We start from the raw sequence: 26,259 nt of genomic DNA on the forward strand, positions 1-26,259 counted from the left end.
TTCAGTCTCACAGAGAGCAAAGAAAGGGTTTCACTTTTGTGAACCACAATCTTTTTTTTTTTTTTTTTTTTTTAACCATGGTCTAATTTCTTTTACAAAGGGAGGAAGTGCAGAAGAGCTTTCATAGCCAACTCCAGCTGTCAAGCAGCCTCCCACGCTTCTGCCCTGAAGCAAAAGAAAGGGACATCAGGTGACAGATCCCAAATTCCAACTAGTCACACAAATGACAGACCTTTCTACCGGCTTGTCCTCTTGACCTTTGGCCTTTCCCCTACAAAGAAGAATGAGACACAGTTTAAATCAAAATGACTCTCACGGGCAGTTTTACAAAACAAACAGAAGGCTCAGAGTCCTGGTCACCCCTTGCCTTTCTTCCCTTCCCCCACTGGGCCTGCCTGTTCCCTACCCACACAGGCAGGAGCTAACAGAGAGAGGACTTTCCCCACCCCAGGCATCAACACCGTGTACACCAAGCCCCATTTTGCTCTGAGGAAAGGGTTTGAGAAAGAAAATGTTTACATACGCGTTATCAGCAGATGCTGAGCTCCACTTCCAGGGAGCAGCCCCCCAAGAGACGTTGGTAAGAAGGGCTGACTGGCATCTGGCCTGGGCAGGAGCCTGGCAGAGGTCTGTGCAGCTCCGCTATGGAACTCGGAACTCTGCTTTTCCCTTCACCTTGAACATCCGTGCCCAGTTTACCATACCACCATAAGGAGTCAGTTCAGAAACATACCAAGTTGAAGCTATAGCCTTTAAATATTACTACTTTTAACAGTAGGGGAAACCTTTGCAAGTCAACAGAAGAAAATAATGCCAGGGCTAATCAGCATTTAGAAAAGACATTATTATTTTAAGTTTTTGAGGCAAACTCCTTACTGGCTAAAAACTCACTATGGCATCTGTATTACCTGTAGAGTTGTTCAGTATAAAACAGGGCTGAGTACTCAGTTGGAGTGAGACTCTGAACAGGTGCCTAGGTCTAGGCACATTATGCACATTAGCCCATGGCCTGCTCACAGCCTGGTAAACAGCTGAATCTGAAACAATATTGGTGCAGGCCAAGCATCGCCTGAAGGCCTGGCTGTCTCGGGATTTGGCCATTTGCATTGATTTTTTTTTTTTTTTAACCCACGTTTTTCGTGAAACACAAATATTTGCCATGGCAACTGAGTTGTCACATGACATGCTAGTCCATAAGCAGCCTGGCAGTCTCTTAAGGGGAAACGGCCCACCAATGTGGAAAAGGAGCCTAACCCCTCTTGAGGCTGTCTGGGCATCCAAGGGCTGGGAGCACAGGTAGCAGCCTGCTCTGAGAGAGCAGCTTCGTTTTCCTGTAGTCGCTTCTAATCCCGCCATGAGAACAGCTAAAAACACGACTACACAAGTCATAGCAGAAAACATACTGCCAGATGTCTCCTGATGGAGAGAAGTTTTAATTATCCTAAATCTGTCATGGTCCTCAAAATGAGAAAGCAACCTACAGAAAGCCCAACCCCTTTAAACTGGGGACATCTTTAGGATAGTGAATTGCATTGTCATATAAGGGACTAATGTTAGAGAATATGGCCTCCTTCCTCTTCTCCATTGTGGTTTTCTGTGAAAACGTGAGGGCTTGTTTGAAGACAAATGAGATATGGTAAACAGCTCTCGGTGGCACAGCGTATATACTACAGATGTAGATATGGATGTCTCCTGACCCCTGAGCAGCTGCTATCAGAATCCGATCACTTCTTAGAATTATACAATGGCTTTGTCATGGTAGCCCTGCCTATAGTGTCCTGGCACAGCTGACTTGTGCATTCATTTTCCCATTTAAAGCAGGACCTTACTCTGTAGTTCAGAGGTGGTGAGCTCTTGCCTAGCATGGAGAGGCCCTGGATTTGCTCCACTCCGCTACAGAGAATAGGAAGCAGGGCGAGACAAACGCTCCCTAAGAGCTGCTGGGATAGTGCTTACTTCTGTGTAAGAGAAACAACTCTCCAGTGTCTGTCACACAGAACTACACAGGCAGAGAGCACACCAGAGCACCTTGCTCTCTTCTGTGGTTAGACATATGAGTACCTTGGCTTTTTGTTTCTGCTGAGGCTCCTCCACTTCTTCTGGAAGCTGGCGTGGCTTGTGAGCCAGAGGAAAGGAACCTGTGGACAGAGGCAGGGCAGCATTACCTTTTCCAGAAAGACAGGCTGAGCCAGCTGGTGAACCCTATGGGGTTTCAGCTTGAAAGCCAGATGACCATCATCCACTGTGTGCTCACTACCTGCATTTCCTGACCCCATTCTGTGACACCTCTGGGGTTCTTGTCTCCAAAGTGAAATCTATGATAAGGCAACTATTTCTTTAGAACATAAGGTCAACCTGCCTTCAGCAAAATGCCTAGAAGAAAGCTGGATCTAAAGGACAGGAAGAGTAGAGAGGAAAATTTGTCTCTTAAAAGAAGACTCCCTTAATCAGCCAGATCTCCAAGTTTATGTACAAGATAATTAATATAGTTGCATATGATGGATCATTTTATTGGGTAGCTATTAAAAATTAAACTGCTTGGGGACTGATGTGGTGAATAACAACAGACAAGTTATTTTTGAAATGAATTAATCTATAGGCACAGCACTCAGCCACATTGCCCTGCTGACTAGCAGCAGACCCAGACCTTTGCAGACAGCTCAAGCCCGGCATTCTAGGAAAGAAAAAAAACCTGTCATTACTCTTACCAAGAAAATGACTTACTTAAATGGTTAGTTAAATAAAAACAATTGAGTCTTCTTCCATCCCAGGTCCTCCAGCTCAACCCTCTCCTCTGTCAGTCCTATGACAACAGTCTGAAAAGCTGACTGTTGTTAAACAACATGTAATAAATAATAGCAATGCACAACTTAGCACACTGGGAGGGCTCAGTTTCCCAGCCTGGAGTTAGGCTGCTAGGAATCTTTTCAAGCATCTTTTTAAAAGTAGCAAGAATTCAGAGCATCCTAACCTTCCACACGAGGAATGTGTTTGTTGTATCTGGCGTAGTCTAACACTCTCTCTGACTCCCTGGCTTCTAGCAGGTCTCTCTGTGACGATTTGCCATTATACTGTCCAATGCACCCCCGTGTCCACCAACCCCAGTGTAAGCCTGAGACTTACTGCCTTGACCTCTGTGCTCTTCTGTTTAGTTGCTTGCTTTGGGCTCTGCTGCCTACCTCTGCCTCATCACAGGATGGATGTCTTCAACTTATAGATTCACCAGTTTAAAAGTTTAATTCTGGACAGTCAGTTTTAAGTATGTCTCAACTGTTAACTATATTTAGGTACCCAGCAAAGGAGAGATACTCATTAATGAACTGGCCTGAACACAACCATCCTGCTAAGGATTCAGTCTAAAATGTCTAAATAAGAACATTGATCCTCATCCTGGATGTTCATGTCCCCTGTCTTCCTTGTGGCTGTCATGTCACCTGATAGATTTAAGAGAAGACATACCCACCACCACCATTTTCCTACCTGTAATGTGTGTCTGTAAGCCCCAAATTTGCTGGAATGAGCGTTTAGAAGAAGCCCCTGATAGTCCATTCTCTTGCCCCAGAGGAATAGCTATTACCAAAAAGACTAAAACTAGAATGTTCTGGCAAGGATGTGGATAAAAGGAGCACACCCTCACACACTGCTTGTGGATGATAAGGTGGAGAGACTGACCCGGTGCCCAGCAGGCCGTTACTGCGTGTGGAGTGTTACAGAAGTGAGCTTTCTAGGAAACAGGCTCGAGGTCAGGCCCTGAGTGGCTGTGGGCAGAACATTTCCAAATGAGGGATGAAAGGAGCATGTTGTCTGATGCAGCTGGTGTGAAACTGCAGATTCGGAAGACTTAGAGAAGCTGATTGAGACTGCGAAGGCTGGGTTAGTATTTATTCACTGCAACCATTTAATATTCACTGCAACATACTGGAAAGAATCTACCAGAAGATCTTGTTCTGATAAAAACTTTCAACAAGTAGCAAGCTACTAAATCAATATACAAAATTCTGCAGCTTTTCCATATTCCAACAACAGATCATTGAAAGAAAAAAAGGTCAGAAAACCAATTCCATTTATACTAGTCAAAACAAAACAAAACAAAACAAAACCCAACAGAATTAGCATAGTTAAAATGGCCATATAACCAAACACTATGGATTCAGTGCAATCTCATCAAAGTTCTAGTAACACAGAGGCCCACCCAGTGGGAGCCACTGCACTGTGCATGAATGTAGTAGAGACGAGATGGGAGAAGGAGTAGACTATGAAGAGAGGTGGAACTGGAGACCGAAGACGGAGACCAACAGTCTGATGTGAGTAGCCTGTGCTGCCACCTGAGGCCATGGTGAAGTCCCAGCTGCTGCTGCTGCTGAGGGTCATGTCTGTATCTTTATCTGTGCAGACTTAAGGGGACCTGTGTTGATGTCTACGGCCCATATTACCACCAAAAGCCATTTGGACTTTCCTGATCTGGGCTGCCTCCTGGAACTATGCTGATGTCCATGAGCAGTGCAGAGTTTGCCCCACCCCTCACCAGCTGTGTACCTGGGAGAGCAGGCCCTGCACTTCACTGGTGAGCCAGCTCCTAGGGCGTGAGCCTCTTGCAAAATGTGACACTTGGGTGAGTTAGCAGGGGGCAGGCGGTGCTGGAGAGTTTGCCCTGGTGGTGCTTGCTTGGCGAGCTGGTGAGATGATCAACTCAGTTACCACCCAGGCCCAGATACAGGGCTTGGAGTTATCCCACTCCATCATCTACCCCATCTATGAACTGCTGAAGTGCATCAACAATCCAGTCCTGCACATCCAAAGCTCCAGGACCTCCATGCTCATGAGGACCCAGTGTAGTAGAGGCCAGAAGTCTTGAACCAGACCTATGGACTCATTACAATGAATTGTATTAAAAAACCGCATGGTATTGGTACAGAGATAGGCATGTTGATCAATGGAACAGAATAGAAGATCCAGAAATGAACCCTCACACATATGGTCACTTGATTTTTAACCAAGGAGCTGTAAACATTCAATGGAAAAAGGACAGCCTTTTCAACAAATGGTGTTGGTTCAACTGGCACTCAGCATGCATAAGAATGAAAATAGACCCTTTCTTATCTCCTTGTACAAAGCTCAAGTGCAAGTGGATCAAAGATCTCCACATTAAACCAGGTACACTGAAACTATTGGAAGAGAAATGAGGGAAAACCTTAGAACACATAGGCACGGGGGAAAATTTCCTGAACAGAACACCAATGGCTTGTGCTCTAAGGTCAAAGATCGAGAAATGGGACTTAATGAGACTGCAAAGTTCCTGTAAGGCTAAGGACACTGTCAAGAAAACAAAACGGCAGCCAACAGAGTGGAAAAAGATCTTTACCAACCCCACATCTGATAGAAGGTCTAATATCCAAGGTATACAAAGAACTCAAGAAGATAGACACCAGAGAAACAAACAACCCTATTAAAAATGGGGTACAGAGCTAAACAAAAAATTCTCAATTGAGGAATATCAAATGGCTGAGAAACATCTAAGGAAGTGCTCAACATCATTAGCCATCAGGGAAATGCAAATCAAAACAACCCTGAGATTCCACCTCATACCAGTCAGGATGGCTAAGATCAAAAACTCAGATGACAGCAGATGCTGGCGAGAATGTGGAGAAAGAGGAATACTCTTCCTCTGTTGGTGGGGTTGTAAACTGGTACAACCACTCTGGAAATCAGTCTGGCAGTTCCTCAGAAAATTGAACATAGTACTACCTGAAGACCCAGTTATTCCACTTCTGGGCATATACCCCAGAGATGCTTCAATATACAATAAGGGCACGTGCACCACAATGTTCATAGCAGCCCTATTTATTTATAATAGCCAGAACCCAGATGTCCTTCAGTAGATGAATAGATACAAAAATTGTGGTACATTTACACAATGGAGTACTACTCAGCTATCAGAAACAATGACTTTATGAAATTCCTAGGAAAATGGATGTATCTAGAGAATATCACCCCGAGTGAAGTAACCCAGTCACAAAAGAACAGACATAATATGCAGTCACTAATAATTGGATACTAACCCCAGAAAGCTCTGAACACCCCAGAAACAACTCACAGGCCATATGAAGCTCAAGAAAAACAAAGACCAAAAATGAAACCCTCAGTCCTTCTTAGGAAAAATAAATGTATGGCACCCTCTCAGAGTGTGGTACACCTGCACCTTAAATCATTAGTAATCCAAGAGCTAAGAATGTAGCCTTGTGGCAATTTTTGGTATTCACAGATCATTATGCTTAATCTATACTCACCAAGAAATATGTTTCCATGTTACACTCTGTCCTACATGTACTTTATGCTTATGGTAATTAGTGGGATTTCAATGCATGCTATCAAACCTCTAAAAGAATTAAGTACTGACAAAAATATTCATATAGTGTTATGCCGAAATGCCCTTTAAAAATCTGTATATGTACCCCTCTTCTTTTTAAAATAAAGTTGTAAGAGAGAAAAAAAGCACAAAAGAGCCCCCCCAAAACCTAAGGAAAACTACCAATCATACAATCATACAACACTTGACTTGGAGCTATACTTCAGAAGCACAGTAACTAAGACAACATTGCACCGTCAGAAGACACAGAAGCTGAGAACATAGTTCTGTGGGGAAAAAGCAAAACAAAAAATAAAACAAAACGCTTGCTCAACAGGAGAGCAGGAGTTCAGATCCTTCAGACTCATAAAAGTTAGGGAGGCATGATGACCATCCACAATCCCAGGATCAAGAGACAGAGACAGGGGCTCTCTTGAGCAAGGTAGCCACCTAGACTCACTAAATCGTCTAGCTCTGTGTTCAGGGAGAAACACCGCCTCAGCAAATAAAGCAGCCTTTGCACATAAACACGTGCAGCTGCACACACATGTGCCCCTGACAAAACATATATGCCACCATGCACACATACACAGAATTTTAAGACATAATAGAAGAACTAGAAATAAGCCTCAGTAGTTGCAACCATTTGATTCTTAACAAAGATACCAAAACCAAGTACTGGAAAAAAGATGGTCTGTTTACCAAATGGTGAGGAAAACTGGATATCCAAGTATAGAAAACTGAAACTAAATCTCCACCTTTCACTCTGTACAAAAACTAAACCAAAATGGATCAAAGCCTTAAAGTGCCTGAGGCTGTGAACCTGCCTGGGGAAACCAGGAGAAACACATCAAGATCTAGGCATTCTCAATAGTTAATATTCAAGAAATAATAAGAAAACATGACGAATGAGATTATATAAAATCACAAAGCTTTCTCACTGTAAACAAAACAACCCACAAGTGAAGAGACACTTTGTCAAATAGGGTAAGATCTCTGCCAGTTACTCATCCAACAGGAGGTTCATGTTTAGAGTGTATAAAGAACCCAAAAGATTGACAACAAAGAAGGAAATACTCCCTCCGGTGAAATGCTGGGGAGCTGAGCTGAGGAGAGGGTTTCCAGTCAAGTCCCAGTGGCCCATAACCCTGGGAAAGGATGCTCAGTGACTCACAATGAGTCGCTCCACAATCCCTGCAGGATCCAGGGAGGAAAAAAGAGCACCCATTCACAACTGTGGGGAGATAAATTAGCTAGAAAAATTAGTGTGGAATTCCTCTAAAAAAATTGAACAGAAGTTCCATATGATTCAGCCATATTACTTCTTGATGTATAAACAAAGGGCTCAGAGTTATTGTACTAGAGATATGCCTGTTTCTCCTTGAACACACTTTCTCTCTCTCCTCCTCTTCCTCCTCTTCCTCCTCCTCCTCCTCCTCCTCCTCCTCTCTCTCTTTCTCTCTTACACACACACACACACACACACACACATACACACACACACACACACACACACACACACACACACACACACACACAAATGGGTCCTACTAAGACATAAATAAAATTACAACATGTGCTAGAAGATTAATGGGACCAACTTATTTCCCATGAAGACGAGGATTTCCTATTTTTCCTATATGTAGGAGAAGCTAGGTTAGGGAGACAATATGAATGATCAAGGGGAGTTAACTATTGGTATGAAAAGGAAGGGGGAAGAGAATGGTACAGGGGATAAGAGAGTAAGAACATGTATATGACCATAGTACATTGTATTCATGCATGGAAATGTCAGAATGTAACCAAAACCAGCTATAAGCTGGAAGATTCTCCTGAGTGGAAAAACACAAAACCCAAAGGTTCCATCCTCTGTTAGGTCATTCATGTGACAGTTTGAAAGTTACAAAGTTATACAATGAAGAACAGATTTTTGGGTGCCAGTGGGTAGAACCCCACCAAGGAAGGAAGTTGGTGGGGTTCTACCCACTCAGTGATAGAAATATTCCAGCCTTGAACGAATCAGTATCCCGGCTGGGGACTAATACATACCTCAGTGGGAGAGCACTTGCCTACCATGTGCAAGGCCATGTCTTATCCTCAGTACGACCTGATGATGGTATCATACTATAATATTCCACTTTGCTAATACTTGGGGGAACTATGCAAAGAATTCTATTAGTTCTTACAAATGCATATGAATCTACAATTATCTCGATATAAAGTTTAATTTTTAAAAGGCCCTATAAAAATACAATGTTCAGTCAGAGTAGGAAAAATTATTTTCAACACATATAGCTGATAAAAGATTTGTATTGCAAATGTACAAGTCATACCCTCACTAAAAACAGGAAGACAAAACAAGTCTAATTAAGAAGCTAAGTGCCTTCAATCATGTCATAAAAGGACTCAAACAGCAAACAATAGAGCATCTTCAATTTACTGCTTTGACTTTAATATTTAGTTCTTTACTATTTTTGTCTTGTTTCTCCAACTAAACTACAAGCCCTTGAAAACAACTTTCCACCCCCCAGTGCATAGGCTCTCCATGGATAGCTGTGGTTGCTTTGTGTGTTCAGATAAACTCAGGATGCTTTAACCTTTCATCTGTCCTATTACTGAGGATTAAAGGTTTAGCATTAGGTCTCGAAGGGGAGACCATTCCTGCAGGATCCCAGCTAAGCACAGAGCTGTGAGTGTCTTACCTTCTACTGATATCTTACGTTGCTTATCAAAATTATGCAGAGGAATAGCTTGGGGTTTGATGGGTGGATTCTGAAAGGTGATCCTTGCGGTTGGGGGGATCAGCCCTCGTTCAATCATACTTAGGATCCCTAAAAGGAAGGGTAACACAGAACAAAACATGAGCTGAACACTGAACAACCACACAAATTCTGAGTTCTATGACCTTCACAACAGTACTGTAACTATGTTTGTCATGTCAGCTGTAAAGGTGCATTCTCGTGCCTTCATCTTCTGCATGAAAAACAGCTAGAGCACACTTTACACTCAATATGCTAACCCAAGGGAAAGTCATTCCCACTTGCAGTAATACGAAATCAAGTTGCACTAAGATAATTTCATTTTTTGGTAAAAATATAATTTCAAGACAAACTAAAACTTCCTTACACGTATGGCATTTTCAATCACTGGTGCTTTTATGGTACTTTTAAAATTGAGGGATATGAGGCACACATTCTTAGTGACTAAGGTGATCTTTTGTTCCAAAAAAAATCTATGTACTTGAACGAATCACTTGTATTTTATTAAAAAATTATCTGTAGACATGCTCTTATCACCAGAAGTTATGAAAGACAGACTGGATCTGATGATATTAGAGCAACATGTTAGAAACCCACGAGACTGGTGACAATTTCTTATCATCAACAAGGTTGCTACCAAGTCTCTTTAAGGGCAAGACACCTTGTTAACAGGATAAACAGGTGAATGATTACACAAAGCTTCATGTTAGGGACAGACCTCTCCTTACCATGGGTCTATTGTCTATTGTTTTGATGTCAGAAACACAGAAATTTGGGGAGCACCTGCAGGAAAATTCTGCTGGGGCTTAAGTTTCTTATGCTCTTATACAAGAGAGAGAAACGTGAAGAACTTTCTATTTCAATAAGTTCCTAGTACGAAAACTAAAACCAAGCTGGACCAAGTTGAAGAAATGGGCACTCCTAAGAGATTCTGAGACTGTCTGCATGTGCTCTGGGAGCCCGTGAGCACAGCACATTGCTACCAGACATGTTAGCCTAGTGTCACAGCAGAAGATGCCTGCCAAAGGGCTGAAAGAGTCATCCCAGGATAAATCTCATTTGCATACAGCACAGTCGTTTGTGGGAGGATTTTTTTTTTTCTTATTGTAGGTGAAGGTTTCCAATCCCTGTCCCAGACCTGCCCAAACGGTCAAGATGAGAGCCTGAGGATCTGAGCTCTTGGAGCTCCCACCAGACATGTCTGTGCCCTGATGTCAGGGTCAAGCGGCACCCCGGCCCCAACTTTAATGTGTTTGTACTAGAACAGGACGAGCCCTGTATGTTACAACAGTAAATGTTTGTCTTCATAAATGTTTCCTCCTCTCCTTACACACTCCCTGTGTGCACCTTCAGGGTGAGAGAACTGTACTCTGCTATGTGCACTACAAAACTCGTATTTCAACCACTAAGTCTGTGGGAAGCTTCATTTCTTAGATTTTTGCCAGATAATTCAAGAAACCCTGAGGAATCCTGTTGATGTGGATACTGTTCATCTCTCCTGCTGAACTTGTGTAGACCTGGAGTGTGTCTTAAATGTCACTTAAAGGCATCAAAACACCTGAAAACCCACACATTTCTGCGACTTGTGCTTTCCTGACACTAATATTATTGTACAATAACTGGACATATGATAAGTACTCCATAAATATATGAGAACTAATTGATTAATTACAAATATGATAGGCCATGTGTTCTCTGGTGGATATAGAAATAAGTTTCTTTCCCTCTGCACTAGTTGCCTTGATCCTAGATTCACCTTTGTCTTACAGTGATTTTCATCTGCTAAAGCAAGGACTGATCTATTCACTCATCCTACTTTCACGTAGGAGGGAGATGACGCTGAAGCAAGAAACATAAACTTACCAGTGTTACTTAGTGTTCCTAGTGCCACATTAGTGGTACATAAGCTACTAGAAGGTGTAAGCCATGGAACTTCTCACAGCTAGAAAAGAATGTCAACTGTGGGAAGCGTAACAAATTCAGAGACATCCCATGCAGGGGTATCTGACAGCAGCAGACAGAGGTCAGGAGACAAGACACAGAGCCAGGTGCCAGAGGACCGTGAATCTCTGGTTATCACCAGCTTTAGAACCACCTCGGGGTCCTGATGACTCCAAACACACAGGAAGCGAGGAAAGACCATCTTGCTCCTTTATATCTGAGTTGGGAAAGGGAATTCACTTAACATTCCAGTCAATCAAATGAGGTAAGGGAAAGTAGGCGGGGTGCAGCAGCCAAAGACCCACTCCTCACCCATCCGCTTACTCACTCACTTCAGCTACCCACACAGGCCTGGGCGCCATGGATACCAAGGCAAAGATGATTGATAGTCTTTTAAAATTACAAGTCCAATAGTTTTTAACACTAGACTTTAGACTAACACCCACAAAGTTAAAGGCGCTGGAAAGCTGGCTCAGTTCCCAACACCGCATGGCGGCTCACAACCTGTACTCCAGTTCCAGGACTCCCAGCACCCTCTCCTGGCCTCATAGGGCCCCAGACATGCACATGGCATGCACACATGCACATATCCAGGTAACACACCCAAACATATAAATAATAAGTAATAAAAATTAAAGACCAACACTAATTATATTATCTCTAGCTTTGTGGTTTTGCATAGCAGTATTCTTAAATAACATTAAACAATCAGAAGCCCATCAGAAACTACTTAGAAAACAGTAACTCCTAATTCTAGCACATGAACACGATACCATTTTAATACAGAACACTAACACCTAAAAAGATACTAAATATATGAAATAATGGACTGAGAAGTAGAAGAGGCTCTGGTGGTCACCTAGTCCAGGGTGAAGCCCAGCCCAGGGGAGGACCTGACTTGTTTGAGGTCAACCTAAGAAACTTGGTGGCTAAGCTATTCCAACTCAGGCCCCTCAAGGCTCCCAGCTTTACACCCCTGAGCATGGCTGAACCATCACTAACCTTTGCTGGCATCCCTTTGCAAGACAGGTATGGGGATAAAATGGGGGTCAGTGCGAAGAGCGGACGGCAGAACTGTGAGGTTGGAGATCGTGGACCCCTTTATTAACCGCTGAACCCTCTCCTGGGTGATAAAAAAAAAATGTTAGCTGACACTTTTGCCTTCACAATGAACACAGTTTTCTTCTTGTGAACAATAAATAAGATTACGAATAGTTTCATTAAGTTTTAATAAAGTAGCAATACCATCTCTAATTTTATTGCTCCTGAGTACCCTCCGCCACTGTCTACTGTCAGGATTTTGTGTAATTTAAAATAGTTAATTAAATCCAATTAACATGTGGTGATTTCCACTATGCAAATTCAGTGCAGTAGTTAATAAAGGACTATTAAGATTTTGCTCAGTTTTAATGACTACGATATAAAAGTACTAAATCTTGACATGGGAGGTGTTGAATACAGCAAAGTTGTCGACAGGCAGATTTCCCAGGAAAGGAGTCAGGGAGCCCGAGTTGTAAACACTAACTGGAGGCGCTTCAGGCAGCAGCCAGGCAGTCACAGGTTACCTGTGACGTCCACGGAAAGGATAAGGGGCAATGTCTCTATCAGTCAGACAATCACCATTCCTAGAGTCAAAATGCTCTTACCATAGTGACAAAACAGGAATTGGTTCTATTTGTGAGTTTTAGATTTTAAACATTGCATGCTTTGCATGTAAGTCACATTTAATTGTCCAGTTCAAGTACACCATTTTACCTTGATCATAGGAAGCCGTAGATTACTGGACCTCTCAGCAGGAAGAATCCCACTGTCTGGTATTTATAAAGTAATTTAAAATTTCAAGTTGCTTTCCAAAACTTAATTAATTTGCATAGCTTCCAGGGGAACTACTTAACGTATGAAGTGCTCAAAGCATGAAAAGAGATTGCTTCAGGATGCACACATACTAAACATTTAGTTTGTCCATCTAAAATGAATCCGTTTATATCAGAAGACCATGCTATTGATCTCAGCTGCTTTACATCTTCTTGCTCTTTAGGCTTAAAGAGAGAAAGGGGAATGTTTCTTCTAATCACGGATGTAGAAAATCACCTTATGGTTTAAATATTAGCTGGGCAAAGTGTTAGGGCTCCTGAGCCAGAATGTAGTACTGGAGGCAACCGAAAAGCAGCATCTCCTACACACTCATGAGCAAGAACACAAGCTGTTCTTTTTTTTTTTTTTCTTTTTTGGTGCTGTGGATAGAACTCCGTGTCTTGTACACGTTAGGAAAGTACTACCACAGAGCTGCACCCCATTGCCTCAAACAATAACTAAGAAAAAAGGTGTGTGTGTGTGTGTGTGTGTGTGTGTGTGTGTGCGCGCGCGCAGGTCTGGCCTAATATCGGGTATCTTCCTGGACTGCTCTCTGCTTTCTGCATTGATGGGGTCCCTTGCTGACCCAGAGCTCATGGACTGGCTTGCCAGCCAGCTTGCCCAGGGGATCCCATTTTTGCCTCACTGAGATTATTGGTGCCTCTGTAGTTGGCTGGCTTATATGGGTTCTAGGATCCTAACCCCAGTGCTCACACCTGGGAATGCAAGTGCTTTATCTATTGAACCATTTCCTTTGCCCTCAAATAGCTTTTTAAGAGGGAGGGGACAGTAGGCAGGAAGCGCTGCCTATTGCCTTCCAGGTGAGTCCCAGGGAAGAGCAGCATGACTGGCCTTTCCTCGTTTGCAGTGGGACAGCAGGAGAGTCATACTGAGGTCCAGGGCTGCTGCGGTAATGGGCTGTTCTTCCTCTCCTTTAGCTCTCTCCTCCCCTCCCCTACGTCTGAGTTGCTTCTGGGGTCTCCTCCTAATCTGCCAGACTGAGCTAACCGTCCACTATATTGTAACTAGAGCTGGCACATATGTGACTGAGGACATCCAGTATCAAAGGGACAGGATCTCTTCTTTGCCTGGCAGGTGTCAAGGTCTGGGGAGTGAAGGTGAAGTGAAGGAAGAGAGAGACATTCCACCTCAACAAAACTGTCAAGCTCTGTGCAGACGTGAAATGCGGCTTTGGCAGTTTCGGGCACAGAGCATAATTTATCTGGATTTTCTGAAAGCCTTTGATAAAGAACGCCTGACAACTGGCTTCTGAAAGCTAAAGCAGCAAGATCCAGTGTACAATACATCATGAAGGATGACACAAAGGAGAGGCTGAGGGGCAGGGAACAGACTGCCCTGCAATCAGCAGATTCACATGCTGCTTTCTCCAGTCCCTTACACTGTGCCAACAACATGTATGTACTGAAGGGGCAACGGTGGGCAAGTGGATGGGATACAAGAGAGGGCTGCAGATTACAGAAAACATATTTCTCATTGTGGTTAAATACATCTGCTTTCTCTAGTGTCCTTTCCCGTGGCAAGGATAAACATTTTTTATGAGCCTGGTTGGAAGGAGAATGTAGCAAACTTTGGTATTTACTGAGCACTTACTATATAACACTAACTTTAATACAATGATCATTAAGTTTCATGAGCAATGGGGAAGCTGAGGGCTAAGGAGGTTTTAGGAGTGGGAACAGTTTTAACTCTGCTGCTGCTGTTCTGGGGCTGTTGCAGCAATTCGACCCTGACTATGTCTTGAGGCCACTCAGGAAGTCTCTTGAAAACACTGCTTTGAGCACCCATCCTGGGCAATTAGATCAGAACAGTTTAGTTCATGCCTGGGTCTTTCTATAAGGCTCCCCAGGCAACTGTGATGTGCAGTCAGGGTTCTGATGGAGTAGCGTGGATAATATCTAAACATCATCTTAAAAGAGGCACTGAGTTACAGGATGGGTTAGAGGACATGGTTAGAGGGGAGAACAACGGTGGACGACCAAAGCACATCAAAGCACAGAGGGGTTGCAACCAGGAGAGGTCGGGGGTGACACAAGTGTGGACCTGTTGGGGGAGGGGTGGAGAGTGACAGGAAAAATGGGTTCTCAAAGCTGGCTGTGGAGGCGCCTCTATGCTGTGATTACAGTATAAGTTACAAGAGCTGACATAATATGAAATGTAATTATTCAATAATCATATAAACAGAACAATGCCCTTTACATATAATCTTACATTATTATTTCTAAAACTATATTTCAGCACTTCATTACTTTGTCTAGATTTTTAAATTAGCCTAAAATTTTTTAAATTAAAAAAAGAGGTTTCCAGAGCTCCAGCTCAGCAGCGGAGAGCTTGAGTCACACGTGTGAAGCCCTCAGATCAGTCCCTAGCATTGGAAGGCAAGGAAAGCTGAAGGGAGACACAGCAACCAGTCCTATGACTTAGGACCTTTAAACAGAAAGCTTGCTCTGCCCCATGGTTCTCACAGACGCTATGTGCTCATTTTAAAGGTTCTGCCAGTGTGGAAACATGGTGAAGACATGGGAGGAAGCACACCAACTTTCATGAGGAGACCTGTCCTTCTTGGAGTCTTTATAGCAACTGATATACTGATGTTTGTGGTAAATATTTAAAAAGGCAGCTCCCAGGACCCGCTCATTACTGCCCTCCTCCAGATATCTCAGTGCCCATGTGCAGCTTGAAGAAGCCATTGGAGAGTCGTTGCCCTGATTCCCTGGACTTTGGAGGGCTGAAGGTAGTCATTCTAAGGTTGTTTTTCTGAGGAATTTAGAAATGGTAATAATTTAACAGGGAGGAATTAGCTAGAATTGATTTGTACAGCCATAATCTCATTTGGTAAAAACCCTTATATTTCTTACTAAGCTAAAATTATAATCTTTACACTGGTATATAATTTATTTATTATAAGCTAAGATTTTCATTGACATAAGTTTTCTCTATTGTTACAATTTTTTTTAATTCAATGTTTGGACCCAGTCCTGTTGATGCCATTGCAAACTTCTGAGATGATTAAACAGAAATTAGGGGCCAAATAACAAATCCATGGCTCCTAGTTCACTGTTAGAGTGTTTCCAAAATAATCTCCTCAGAAATAGCTGAGAATAATTAGTGGACAACAGTCCGGATTACTTTGTATAGGTAGATGGGGTTGAACATGGGTGTTTGTTCGTGCTAGGCAAGTACTCTTCCATTTGAAACCCAGCCCCAGCATCAACAAATTAGTAAAGCTCTTAATATGCCAATGGTTCTTCTAGCTCAAAGTTCCAAAGTCCTTCCACAGTCTTCCTCAAAACACTGTCAGGTTGTCACAGGAATACCCCACTCCTGGTACCAATTTGTCTTAGTCAGGGTTTCTATTCCTGCACAAACATCATGACCAAGAAGCAAGTTGGGGAGAAAAAAATATTCCTCTACCACAGTATTCTTTTATATATGCAGTTGTTTTCTTCTAAAGGAGCAGAGTAGGGGCTGAAGTGGAAACTGAGGGTCCTTGGGAGTCAGTTGTGTTGGATGGTGGTTTCTGGATGTGAAAGAGTGTTTAGTTGAAGTGGACACTGTTGAATAACTAAGGTAGACTCATGATGGAATGTTTAGCTGAAGCAGACACCAGAGAGAGGATGTTCTGCTTAAAATAGCCTGGGAAAGGACATGTGATGAAGGATTCTTCAATGACAAATGTACTGGTCCTTACACTGTGTAGTTGAGCTGCATTTATAGGGACTTCATAGAGAAAAACACACCAAAAACTGTCTGGCATTGCTCTCAGTGACAACTTTGTGAAACTCATTTCCTGGTATGACAATGAATATGGCTACAGCAACAGGGTGGTGGACCTCATGGCCTACACGGCCTCCAAAAAGTAAGAAACCCAGGACCAACCACCCACCCTGCCCCCAGCAAGGACACTGAGAGCAAGAGAGAGGCCCTCAGGTACTGAGGACTCCCTGTCCCAATTCAGCCCCCAAGACTAAGCATCTCCTTCACAATTTTCATCCCAGACCCCCTTAATAATAGGAAGGGCCTAGGGAGCCCTCCCTACTCTTGAATACCATGAATAAAGCTCCACTGTACCACAGAAAATGTTCTAAGTCAGTATTTTCTGGGGTTCTGCCTTTTTCCCAGCAGCACTTTGTTCCCTCTTTGAGAGCTTTTTCTTACATCGTTGAATATATTCTCTTTCATTTGCTGGATTCTCCATTTGGGAGACACCAAATGTTCTTCCATATTGCTCATCTTTGCCTTTTATAGTATGGTACCTATTTGTCCTCTAGAGCCTGTGTTCTTTTCAAACATGACATTCTGATTTTTCCTGAATACAGGGCTATCCAATCATAGATCACATATTTCAGTATCCCCAAGGCTAAATGGGGCATGTGACCAAATTCATGCCACTCAGATGTGAAGAGTCCCTCTAGGTCACTTCCTCAGAAGCCTTTCCCTTGGGTCTTTTCACGCTTCCCATGAGCTGACACGTGGAGAGGAAACAGCTTCCACCATAAGACAGACTGTCCTGTAAGGAGTGAAGTAGGGGACAGGGGAGTGACATCATGGGTGGCCACAGAGAGAACTTGAGTTATCTGTGATGAAGTGTTCTGTGAATGAGAAATAAGTCTTTAAAGGTATTGTCCACTTTTTCAATACTGCATCAGAGCTGTTTGCACCGGAGCAATATGCATCAGTCAGCGTCTGACTGACTTCTTGTCTCTTCCCTGTGCGTATGCTGTGCTTACAGGCTCTCTTCCATGTCAGAATTTTAGTACGTGGCAGTGGCTGTTCTCCTTCTATTTATAGTTTATTTATTAGTTCCATAAAGTATTTTGGTATTCAATTTGTTTCTGCATGTCTGCAGTCTCCCTCTTCGGTTTATTCTGCTATTTTATCATCTTGTGTTTGAGCTCCCAGTTTACCTAATTTATGTTATCAAGCTGTGCTATGTATTACATGAAGAAATTATGAAAAAATCCTTATGTTCTTGAGTTATGATTTTTTAGACTGTCTTTTGCCTAGAGTTCTCTCTCCTCCCCCCTTGGGACTGCATCCTTCCTTCCCTGTGCAAGGCTGGGGAGCACACCCAGGTATCCTGTTTGCTGCTGTGAGCTGCCTTCTTCACCTTTCCTATACCCATGTGTGACCCGAGATAACCCCCGTCTTCTTCCCTGGAATGGGTAACCATGAGATAACCTCTGTCCTCTCCACTGACATGTATGACCTGAAATGACCCTGTCCTGCCCACTGGCATATGTGACCTGAGATAAGCCCTGTCCTGCCCACTGACATTTGTTGCATTTACTCCTGGGGCTGCTAAATGGAGACCTGAGTAAAACCCATTGAAAATTTGCTCAAGCTGCACCAGCTTCAGGAAGGAGAAGTGAAATTTTGTTTCACTTTTAAAATTTGAGTGGTCTAAAATATTTCAGACTTTGTGTATAAACCAAGAACTTCTATTAGTATTTGACATCATGATATTCTGAATTTATCTAATTCAACTTCATATAAAATTCAGCCCTACCAAGGAGAAAAAATATGTAATAAAGTTTACAACTTTTTTCTCATTACACTTAAATCCAGTGCTTTCTCTGAGTGTGCTTACACTTCAGAGGAGTGCCTCCTCCTCCTCCTCCTCTTCCTGAGGGTCCTGAGGAAGCTTGGGAAACAGCCCTCCTGGTGCCTGCTCTCCTGAAGAGTCACAATGATACCTGATGGCTGTGACTCCAGGTGGCCCAATGGCAAAAAAAAAAAAAAAAAAAAAAAAAAAAAAAAACCAGCTTGAGTCTCTTTTGCCTGTTTTTTGATTTGGTGGGACAAGTAAACCCTCCTTTCCTAGGATCATGTATCCCACTGGACATTACTATTTCAAGGGACAAAGATCCTTTGGGATATAGTGTGTAACAAGGGCTTATTCTGGTAACAGAATTGATGCTCAGATGACAAATATGTTGCTGTAATCTGCTAATCTTCGGGTATCCTGCAAAGTTAAGAGATAGGTGATACCTTGATTTAACAGCTTGGAGCCCACTGGACCAACATCTCTGATGGACATAAGCTAACAAAACTCTAGGAAATTTCTCTTGCTATTTTTTCCTGCTACTGTGATTGCATCTCCCTGGCATTCCAAGAGAGCTAACTGTTCAGCTGACTGGGTAATTCCTGGAGAATAGTAACTGCTGCCCACCTCAGCCGATTTTCCTCTGCATCTCCTATAAGGAGAGCCACACACCTGGAGCGCACGTGTAAAACTGAGTTTCGAGGAAAGACTGCATTTATCATTTCCCATCACTGTCACTGATACTGAGCTCCTGCTGCACAGTCCTGTACCTGCCTGTAGTCAATCTGTTTAAATACTGGCCAGGGTCATAAGTGAAACGAAGTGTGGTTCTCATTCACCTCATAACAGCAGCCAGGTTGCTGCACAGCTGCAGAACCGCTGGGGCCCTTCTTCCTTAATTCAGCATCCCTGAGAGGCACTGAGGCTTCTGCTTCAGTACTCCAGGGGCTTGCCATCATCTCTCCGAACATCACTAAAGGCTGGAAGGAGGTGCCTAAGCAGACATGAAGGCTCAATCTCCTACCAAGCAGGGGTTTTGCTGAAGTCAATAGAGAGTTATACTCAAATACAAGTTAGGGCGATATAAGAAGTGTGTTAACTCAATTTAGCTGTGAAATGAACCTTATAGAATATAATTCAATCATCTTATGTCATATGCATACATAAGAGTTCATCCTTTTTATACTTTCTTTTAGAATATAGCTTTCCTAACACCTGAACCTTAATGTCAAAATATATCTCAAATGGGAGAGTCCCACTTATTACACGGGTTGGCCATATTGCTGACCCTGTGTGGTAGTGTTTCTGATGTGTAGGAAGGAAGTCCAAGTATTAAATGTGAAAGGGGTAAGAGTGCTGGGGACAGAAGCAGGAGGCAACACTCATGTGTGTGCTGCTGAACACACCAATCAAGGGCAAGGGAGCAGGGACACCGTCAGCAAAGTTGACCTTTGAAGGGCTGGAGGGACCCACAGATCCAGTGTGGACAGTGCCGAAGGGGAAGACGGAGGCTCCCCTGGGCTTGCTAACCAGCCAGCTTAGCCAATCAGTGAGTGACCCTGTCTCAAAAAATAAGATGGACAAGCAATGAGGGCGATACCCAATCAAGCTCTGGTTACCACACACATGTGAACCCACATACATGTACACCCAAAATATGCCTACATGTATGTATACACACAAACACATGTACAAATGCTTTCTGCAACCAGAACAGAAGACAGTGTCACTGTGCCTGCTTTTCTGTTTTCTATGTCATGGTTGATGTTCCCAAACGAGGAGGGAAGAAAAGCAGGAAGTGGGGGGGGCGGTCAATGACAGAACTACGAGATCAGGTTCAGAAGTCATCCTAGACATGGCCCGATTCCACCTCCAAGTCACAAAGGAACAATGCCTATAGAAATGATCTGTTCAAAAATCACACACACACACACACACACACACACACGGACTGTAGATAAAGTTACAGTACTTAAAAAGAGAAACTTTCTTTGTCTAAGTTGAAAACAGTTTTAATTTTTAAGAGTTTTCTAATATTTTTCCTAAAAAAAAAATCTTAACTACCTCCATTTGGAGTTTCCTTTGGTACAGGGTACAAGACTGGGATCAGACTCGATGCTGGTTTTCAAACTGTTCTCCAAGCCCCTGTAGCTGCCGGCTGGCAAGCCCTCCCCTCCCCACTGGTTTCCAGTGCTGCCTCTACCACACAGGGGTTAATATCTGTGCTCACTTTTCTATTCCACGGATCTAATCATTTCTATCCAGAGAATGGCATTATAATCACTGTAATCCTATCAGGCTTTAGGAAGAGGGCTGGAAAGTTCACCTTCATTAATCTTCTTTAGGGAGAAAAGATGTCTTTTGGCCATTTACTCCACACGATGACAAACATTGGCAAGTTGAAAAGAATTAACATTTCACTCAAACAAAATGAGATGTTGCAGTAAATATTAAAAATAAAAAATGGTTTATCTCTTTACCAGCCCTAAGGGCTCGCTCCTCAGGCCTGACCCTGTTACGAAGCCACACACATCTTTGGCGCCCAGTCCAACCTGCCACCATGGCACAACTCATCCGCGAAACTCCCTTCCCTTGGTGGTCTACTACCGCCTGTTCTCCGCCTCTGTCTCAGAGTATTTCTGTACCCCAAAATCCCACACAAACACAACTCTACAGCCGATAGCTTTTCATACAGGTTTATATGTTCAACTCTCAATCCACAAACCCTCTACACAAGATTACATCAAATAGACAAAGATACAAACTGCTCTTCATATAAAATTCTAGACCTATAAAATCCTTAATGTTCATAGATATTTAATGTCAATTAATATCACCTGGTTCCAGCTGGTTCTTGGGAAACTCCATGTTGCCACGGCGACCTTCACCCTCTGACCTCTGACCTCCTCAGAGCTCTCAGCCCTCTCTACCTCCCTCACTCAGCCCAGTCACTGGCTTTCCTTTATTTTACTAATTAAAATGAGAAGGTTCAGTTTGAGTCAAGACTAGGCAGCCCTTCTTGGGGAAGTGGAATTAACATTAAAATATAACAGCTTCAGGAAAATCTACAATGAAACTCTTCTGAAGATTAATGTTGAAAGACCACCATGTGGACTGCAGGCATTTCTCCTGGTCAGGAATATGGTGCCACATTCCACTCATTCAAGTGTTCTTACACTTTGCTCCTTAGAGTGTTGGAGCTTTGTTGGGAGAGGTCCTGTCCTTTCTGTCTTAGTGTCTTTTCTAGATACATTTGCACTTGATATGAGATGGGGGGAGTTTAAGGAGGGAGGGAAGAAGTAAGGAAAATAAATTAACTATGTTTCCAATGTCTTTGTGTAAGGCTAAGGTCATATAGCTTTTTGTCATTTTACATTTTTTGACTCGTTTTCCCCAATGACAGAATGAAAATGTGTCATAATTAGAAAATCATGCATCAGGGGCTGGAGGGATGGCTCAGTGGCTAACAGCACACGCTGCTCTTCCAGAGCGACCAAGTTCAGGTCTTAGCAGCCATGTCAGGGGGTTCACAAACACCTATAACTCCAGCTCCAAGGGATCCAATGCCTCTGTCCTTCAGAGTCACCTGCACACACACACACACACACACACACACACACACACACACACACACACACACACACACACGATTAAAAGTAAAGTAAAATCATGTATTAGAATGACCAAAGCCTCGCATTTGATTCTTAATGTCAATGGCTATGTTTGAGCACCTGGGCTCTTGGCTCACTCCCAAAAAGCAAATCCGATTATGCTACAGCCACCTAAGGAAAGTGGCATGCAGGGCTGGAAGCTGGGAGACGAAAAATACCATGTAAAATAGGCCTATGAAACTAGACCCTTCCCACCTCACCACTTCTCTGTGGAAGCTGTCCTAGTTAATGTTCTATTATGTTAAATACTGTCTGTGCATAAGTGCTCTGCAAAGACTATGGAGGATATGAAAGTGGAAAAAAATCGCTCATGCCTGTCAGAAGGGCTAGTAAGAGGAAAAGAAGTCAGCTCACTAATTCATTAAAGCGAACTGTTATGATCTAGGCAAGGGGAAATTAACTTTACCTAAGAAACCTGAGTAGATTTAAAAAATTCTTTTGTGCATATGCACATTTGTGTGTTTGTGAGTGTGTGTGTGTGTGTGTGTGTGTGCGTGCGCACATGCGCATATGCATATGTCCACACACAAGCTAATACTTTTAAAGATCAGAGGGCAATTCTTGGGAGTCAGTTCCTCTTATCTCGTGTCTTGAGTTAATTCTTTCACTGCTGTTCCAGGCAAAGAGATTTTTTTCATCAAATTCTTAAGTTCCCATAGGGTCTGGGAACACTTGAATGCTGCCACTGTACATGTCTAACCCTCAGCAAGGAATAGGGACGAGAAGCTCTAGTCTGGATGTAGGTAAAAATGGGGAAGAAGGACCAATGATTACCAAATATCTTTCTCAGGAATATTCATATGGAATATTCCCTCTGGCATTCTATCGTTCTCGGTGTCCTCTTGGTTGTAAAGGCTCCTCCCATTCTCCAGACACTGCAGTGCTGAGGTAGGAAACAGACCAAGAGATCAGTGATGTGTCCACCCTGCCTTGACTCAATGTTAAATAGAAAGTAAAGTGCATGGTCAACCTGTCCAGCTCTGTGCAGAAGTCATTTTAAATACCAGCCACCCAAAAGCAATGTGCTCTGATCAGTGTTACTGAAGACACAGGCCAGAAAAAGGCCAGCTGCTTTTTATAAAAGGGGAAGTATGTGCAGTGGTTTAATGAGAAATGTCCTCATTGGCTCATTATTAACAGGTGGCCCTTTGTTGGTGGTGCTGTTTGAGGAAGTCATGGAACTTTTAGGAGGTGCATTCTAGCTGGAGGAAGCACGTTACTGGAGGTGGGCTTTGGGAGTTTATAGCCTCACCCTCTTCCAGTTCGCTCTTCCCACTCCCTATGTGCAGCAGAGAGGTGAGATGTGATTGCTCAGGTTCTTCCCCTGCCACCAGACAGGATGGAGCTGCAAGCCACAGCTGACCTTCGTCTCTCCTTGGGTACAATGTTTTATCACAGCAACAGAAAAGGAACTAAGACAAAGCCGGTGGGAAGCAATGGCAGGAGCTCAAGCTCTGGTGTTCGATAGATTCTGGTTCGTCTTTCTTCCACTTGTTAATATTACTGGACCTGAAGATCTTCCTTAGTATCTTTAATTTAGTTTTAGTTTACAAGTATGGCTGTTTTGCCAGCATTTGGTCTAGGCTGCATATGTGTCTGGTTGCCACAAAAGCCAGAAGAGGGCATCAGATCCCCTGGAACTGGAGTTACAAACAGTTGTAAGCAACCATGTGGGTGCTGGAAGTTGAAGGCTGGCTCTCTGGAAGATTAGTCTGTGCTCTTAACTGGCTGAGCCAACTCTCCAGCCCCAAACTGAAGATTCTTAACCAGTCCAAATGTGACACCATCACCCATCCCATAGGGCTACCATGATATCAGGAGCTGGACACAACACAATCCACACAGCCATCCAGGCAGATCGTGGTTACTTTCTATAAAAGCCAAGTCAGTTGGGTCTCTGTGTCCACTATGCACTTGCTTCCAGGGGTGGATTCGTGTCCCTCGGGCAGCTGAGGCTTCACAGATGTGCACTTCCAAGTGCACACATGTGATGCTGCCCACTGTGAAGATGAGCTAATTCATGGTCATTTGTTAGTTTCCTGGCTCACTGGGCAGCCTTCTGACTGGGCTTTCTGAGTGGCTCTCTAATACGGCTATTCTACGCTTATCAGATCAGACTGATCATTTGGGCTGGTTGACCACTGTAGTTTAATGTGGCTTTGTGGTATCAATGAAATGGCTAATTTAAGTAAAGTAAACTTCTAATCCTGTAACTAGGGGTTATACACACATATATGCACAAACTTTGTAGGGGGTCCTAGCTGCCAGCCAACTCCCCAGATAATACCAATGTTATTGTACCCCAAATCTATAACAGCTCTTTCTAAAGATAGATCTACATTTGGAGCTTAGATATTGCCTTCTTTGAACTAACTACACAGAATTTTTTTAACGTGTGTGTGCACGGCTGTGCATGCTATTCATGTTCATTTAGATGCACACGTGTGTATGTGCACAGAGGCCAAGGGAAAACCTTTAGTATTATTTCCTTCCTTCGAGACAGGGTTTCTCATTAGCCTGCAGATCACCAATTAGGCTAGACTACTTCCCCAGACCTAGGGTCACAAGCACGTGTCCACCACACCCAGAATTTTTACACTGGTGCTGGAGACTGACCTCAGGCTGATAAGAAAAGCACTTTACCAGCAGAATCCCTCCTCGCTTGGATAGGGCTTTTAGAATCATCTAAGCAAACGTCTTTAAAAATCCGGGAATTTCAGGGAAAACAAAGCAAAACATGGGCTTCAGAGCTTCTTTTGAAAATCCAAAGGGGTGGCACTAAAGGGGCTGTGCCTTACAGGAAGCCTGGCTCCAATGCCCCAGTACTGCAGGCCTAGCCTGTCATTTATTATCTGCCTGGCTAGGACCCTAGACTATGAATATAATTTTAAATATCATTTTCTAAAGGCTTAATTTTTTTACAAGCAGAATAAAGCCAGTAAGTGAAAAGTCTATGAATATCCCCCCCCCCTTTTCCCCAATTTAGCACAGACAGACAGAAAGCTTGAAAACATAGAATATTGTAGAAAACACCAGAATGAAGGCAGTCTCCTGGGCACAGCTGTGCCTGAGCACACTGGACCTAGGAAGCTGGTGTGAGGTCAGGACAGGAAGGACCTCTCTCTCTGCAGGAATGAATAGGACCCAGTACTGTGGACATGAGCAGAGGGAGGGCTGAGAGTGTGAGCAAGGACCCGCCCACTGTCCTCATGGTCTGTCCTTGCTACATTACTCCCACCTCAACAAGTCCTGTTTTGGCTGATACTGGAGGAGGGGGGGACATGTGGAAATGACAGATGGGTCACAGGTAGTCTCCTTGGTGGCAATGGGGCATGACAGAAAGAAGGGTAGGTTTGGGAGAAAATCTAAGCCATCCTGCTAGAGTGGCTTATTCATATAAGAGGACAAAGCCTAATGCAAATTATCAGGGAGAGGGTGCCTGCAGAACTCTAATTAGGCCGCTTCATGAACATCTAACAAGTCCAGGAGATAATGCGATTCCACAAAGTACTATTGCTTTATAGCCAAAGGGAGAGGAAATAAAGTGTAATAATCAATGAGGACATCAAGGGGCAGAGATTGTTCAGAAGAATTCTAAAGATGCCCTTCAGTTAGAGCAGCCCAAGTGATCTAATTTCAACCGTGTGCCTAAAGCCCTTCCTTTTATGCTCCAGACTGAGACCACACAATTAGATTTCAGAGGCCTATCCATCAGCTCCAAGTGCATCTTTTGGGAAGATCTCAGACAAATCGGAGGTTCACCCTGACCTATGGGGGCAGCACCTCTCTAGCTACATACAGTTCTTTTGAGGCTCCTTGGGCAGCCTCCGTCCAGCCTGGGTATTATTAGCTTTCCTGGGGGGAACTGGCCATTCTAGAAGGCATCAGATGAGCACTGGCCTGAGAGTTACACAGACAGGGCCATGGCCCCTACGTGACTCTGAACAAGCAGCTTTTTCTTCTCAGGATAACAACAAGACATCATGAGTTGACGGAAGGATCCGTGGACAAGAGCTCTTACCATGTAAGCATAAAGACCTGAATTTGAATCCCCAGCACCCACATAAAAACCTAGTCGTGGCTGTGTGCCTCTAACACATGCTGATGGGGCACAGACAGGCAAAT

At 43.4% G+C, this 26,259-nt stretch overlaps 1 protein-coding gene across 1 annotated transcript in view; it reads right to left on the reverse strand.

The window, feature by feature from the left end:
• Nucleotides 1–26,259, reverse strand: part of IQCH (IQ motif containing H) — a gene marked incomplete at both ends in the record, with an annotated part of 170,461 nt that overhangs the window by 96,535 nt on the left and 47,667 nt on the right. The window contains 5 exons of the mRNA XM_080930607.1: nt 241–271; nt 1,482–1,594; nt 2,062–2,138; nt 9,049–9,177; nt 12,049–12,169. Of these exons, the coding sequence (XP_080786733.1) occupies nt 241–271; nt 1,482–1,594; nt 2,062–2,138; nt 9,049–9,177; nt 12,049–12,169 (471 nt within the window). The remainder of the gene's footprint in view (nt 1–240; nt 272–1,481; nt 1,595–2,061; nt 2,139–9,048; nt 9,178–12,048; nt 12,170–26,259) is intronic.

This window comes from Micromys minutus (assembly GCF_963924665.1).
Source record: "Micromys minutus genome assembly, chromosome: 16".
NCBI classification, from domain to species: domain Eukaryota; kingdom Metazoa; phylum Chordata; class Mammalia; order Rodentia; family Muridae; genus Micromys; species Micromys minutus.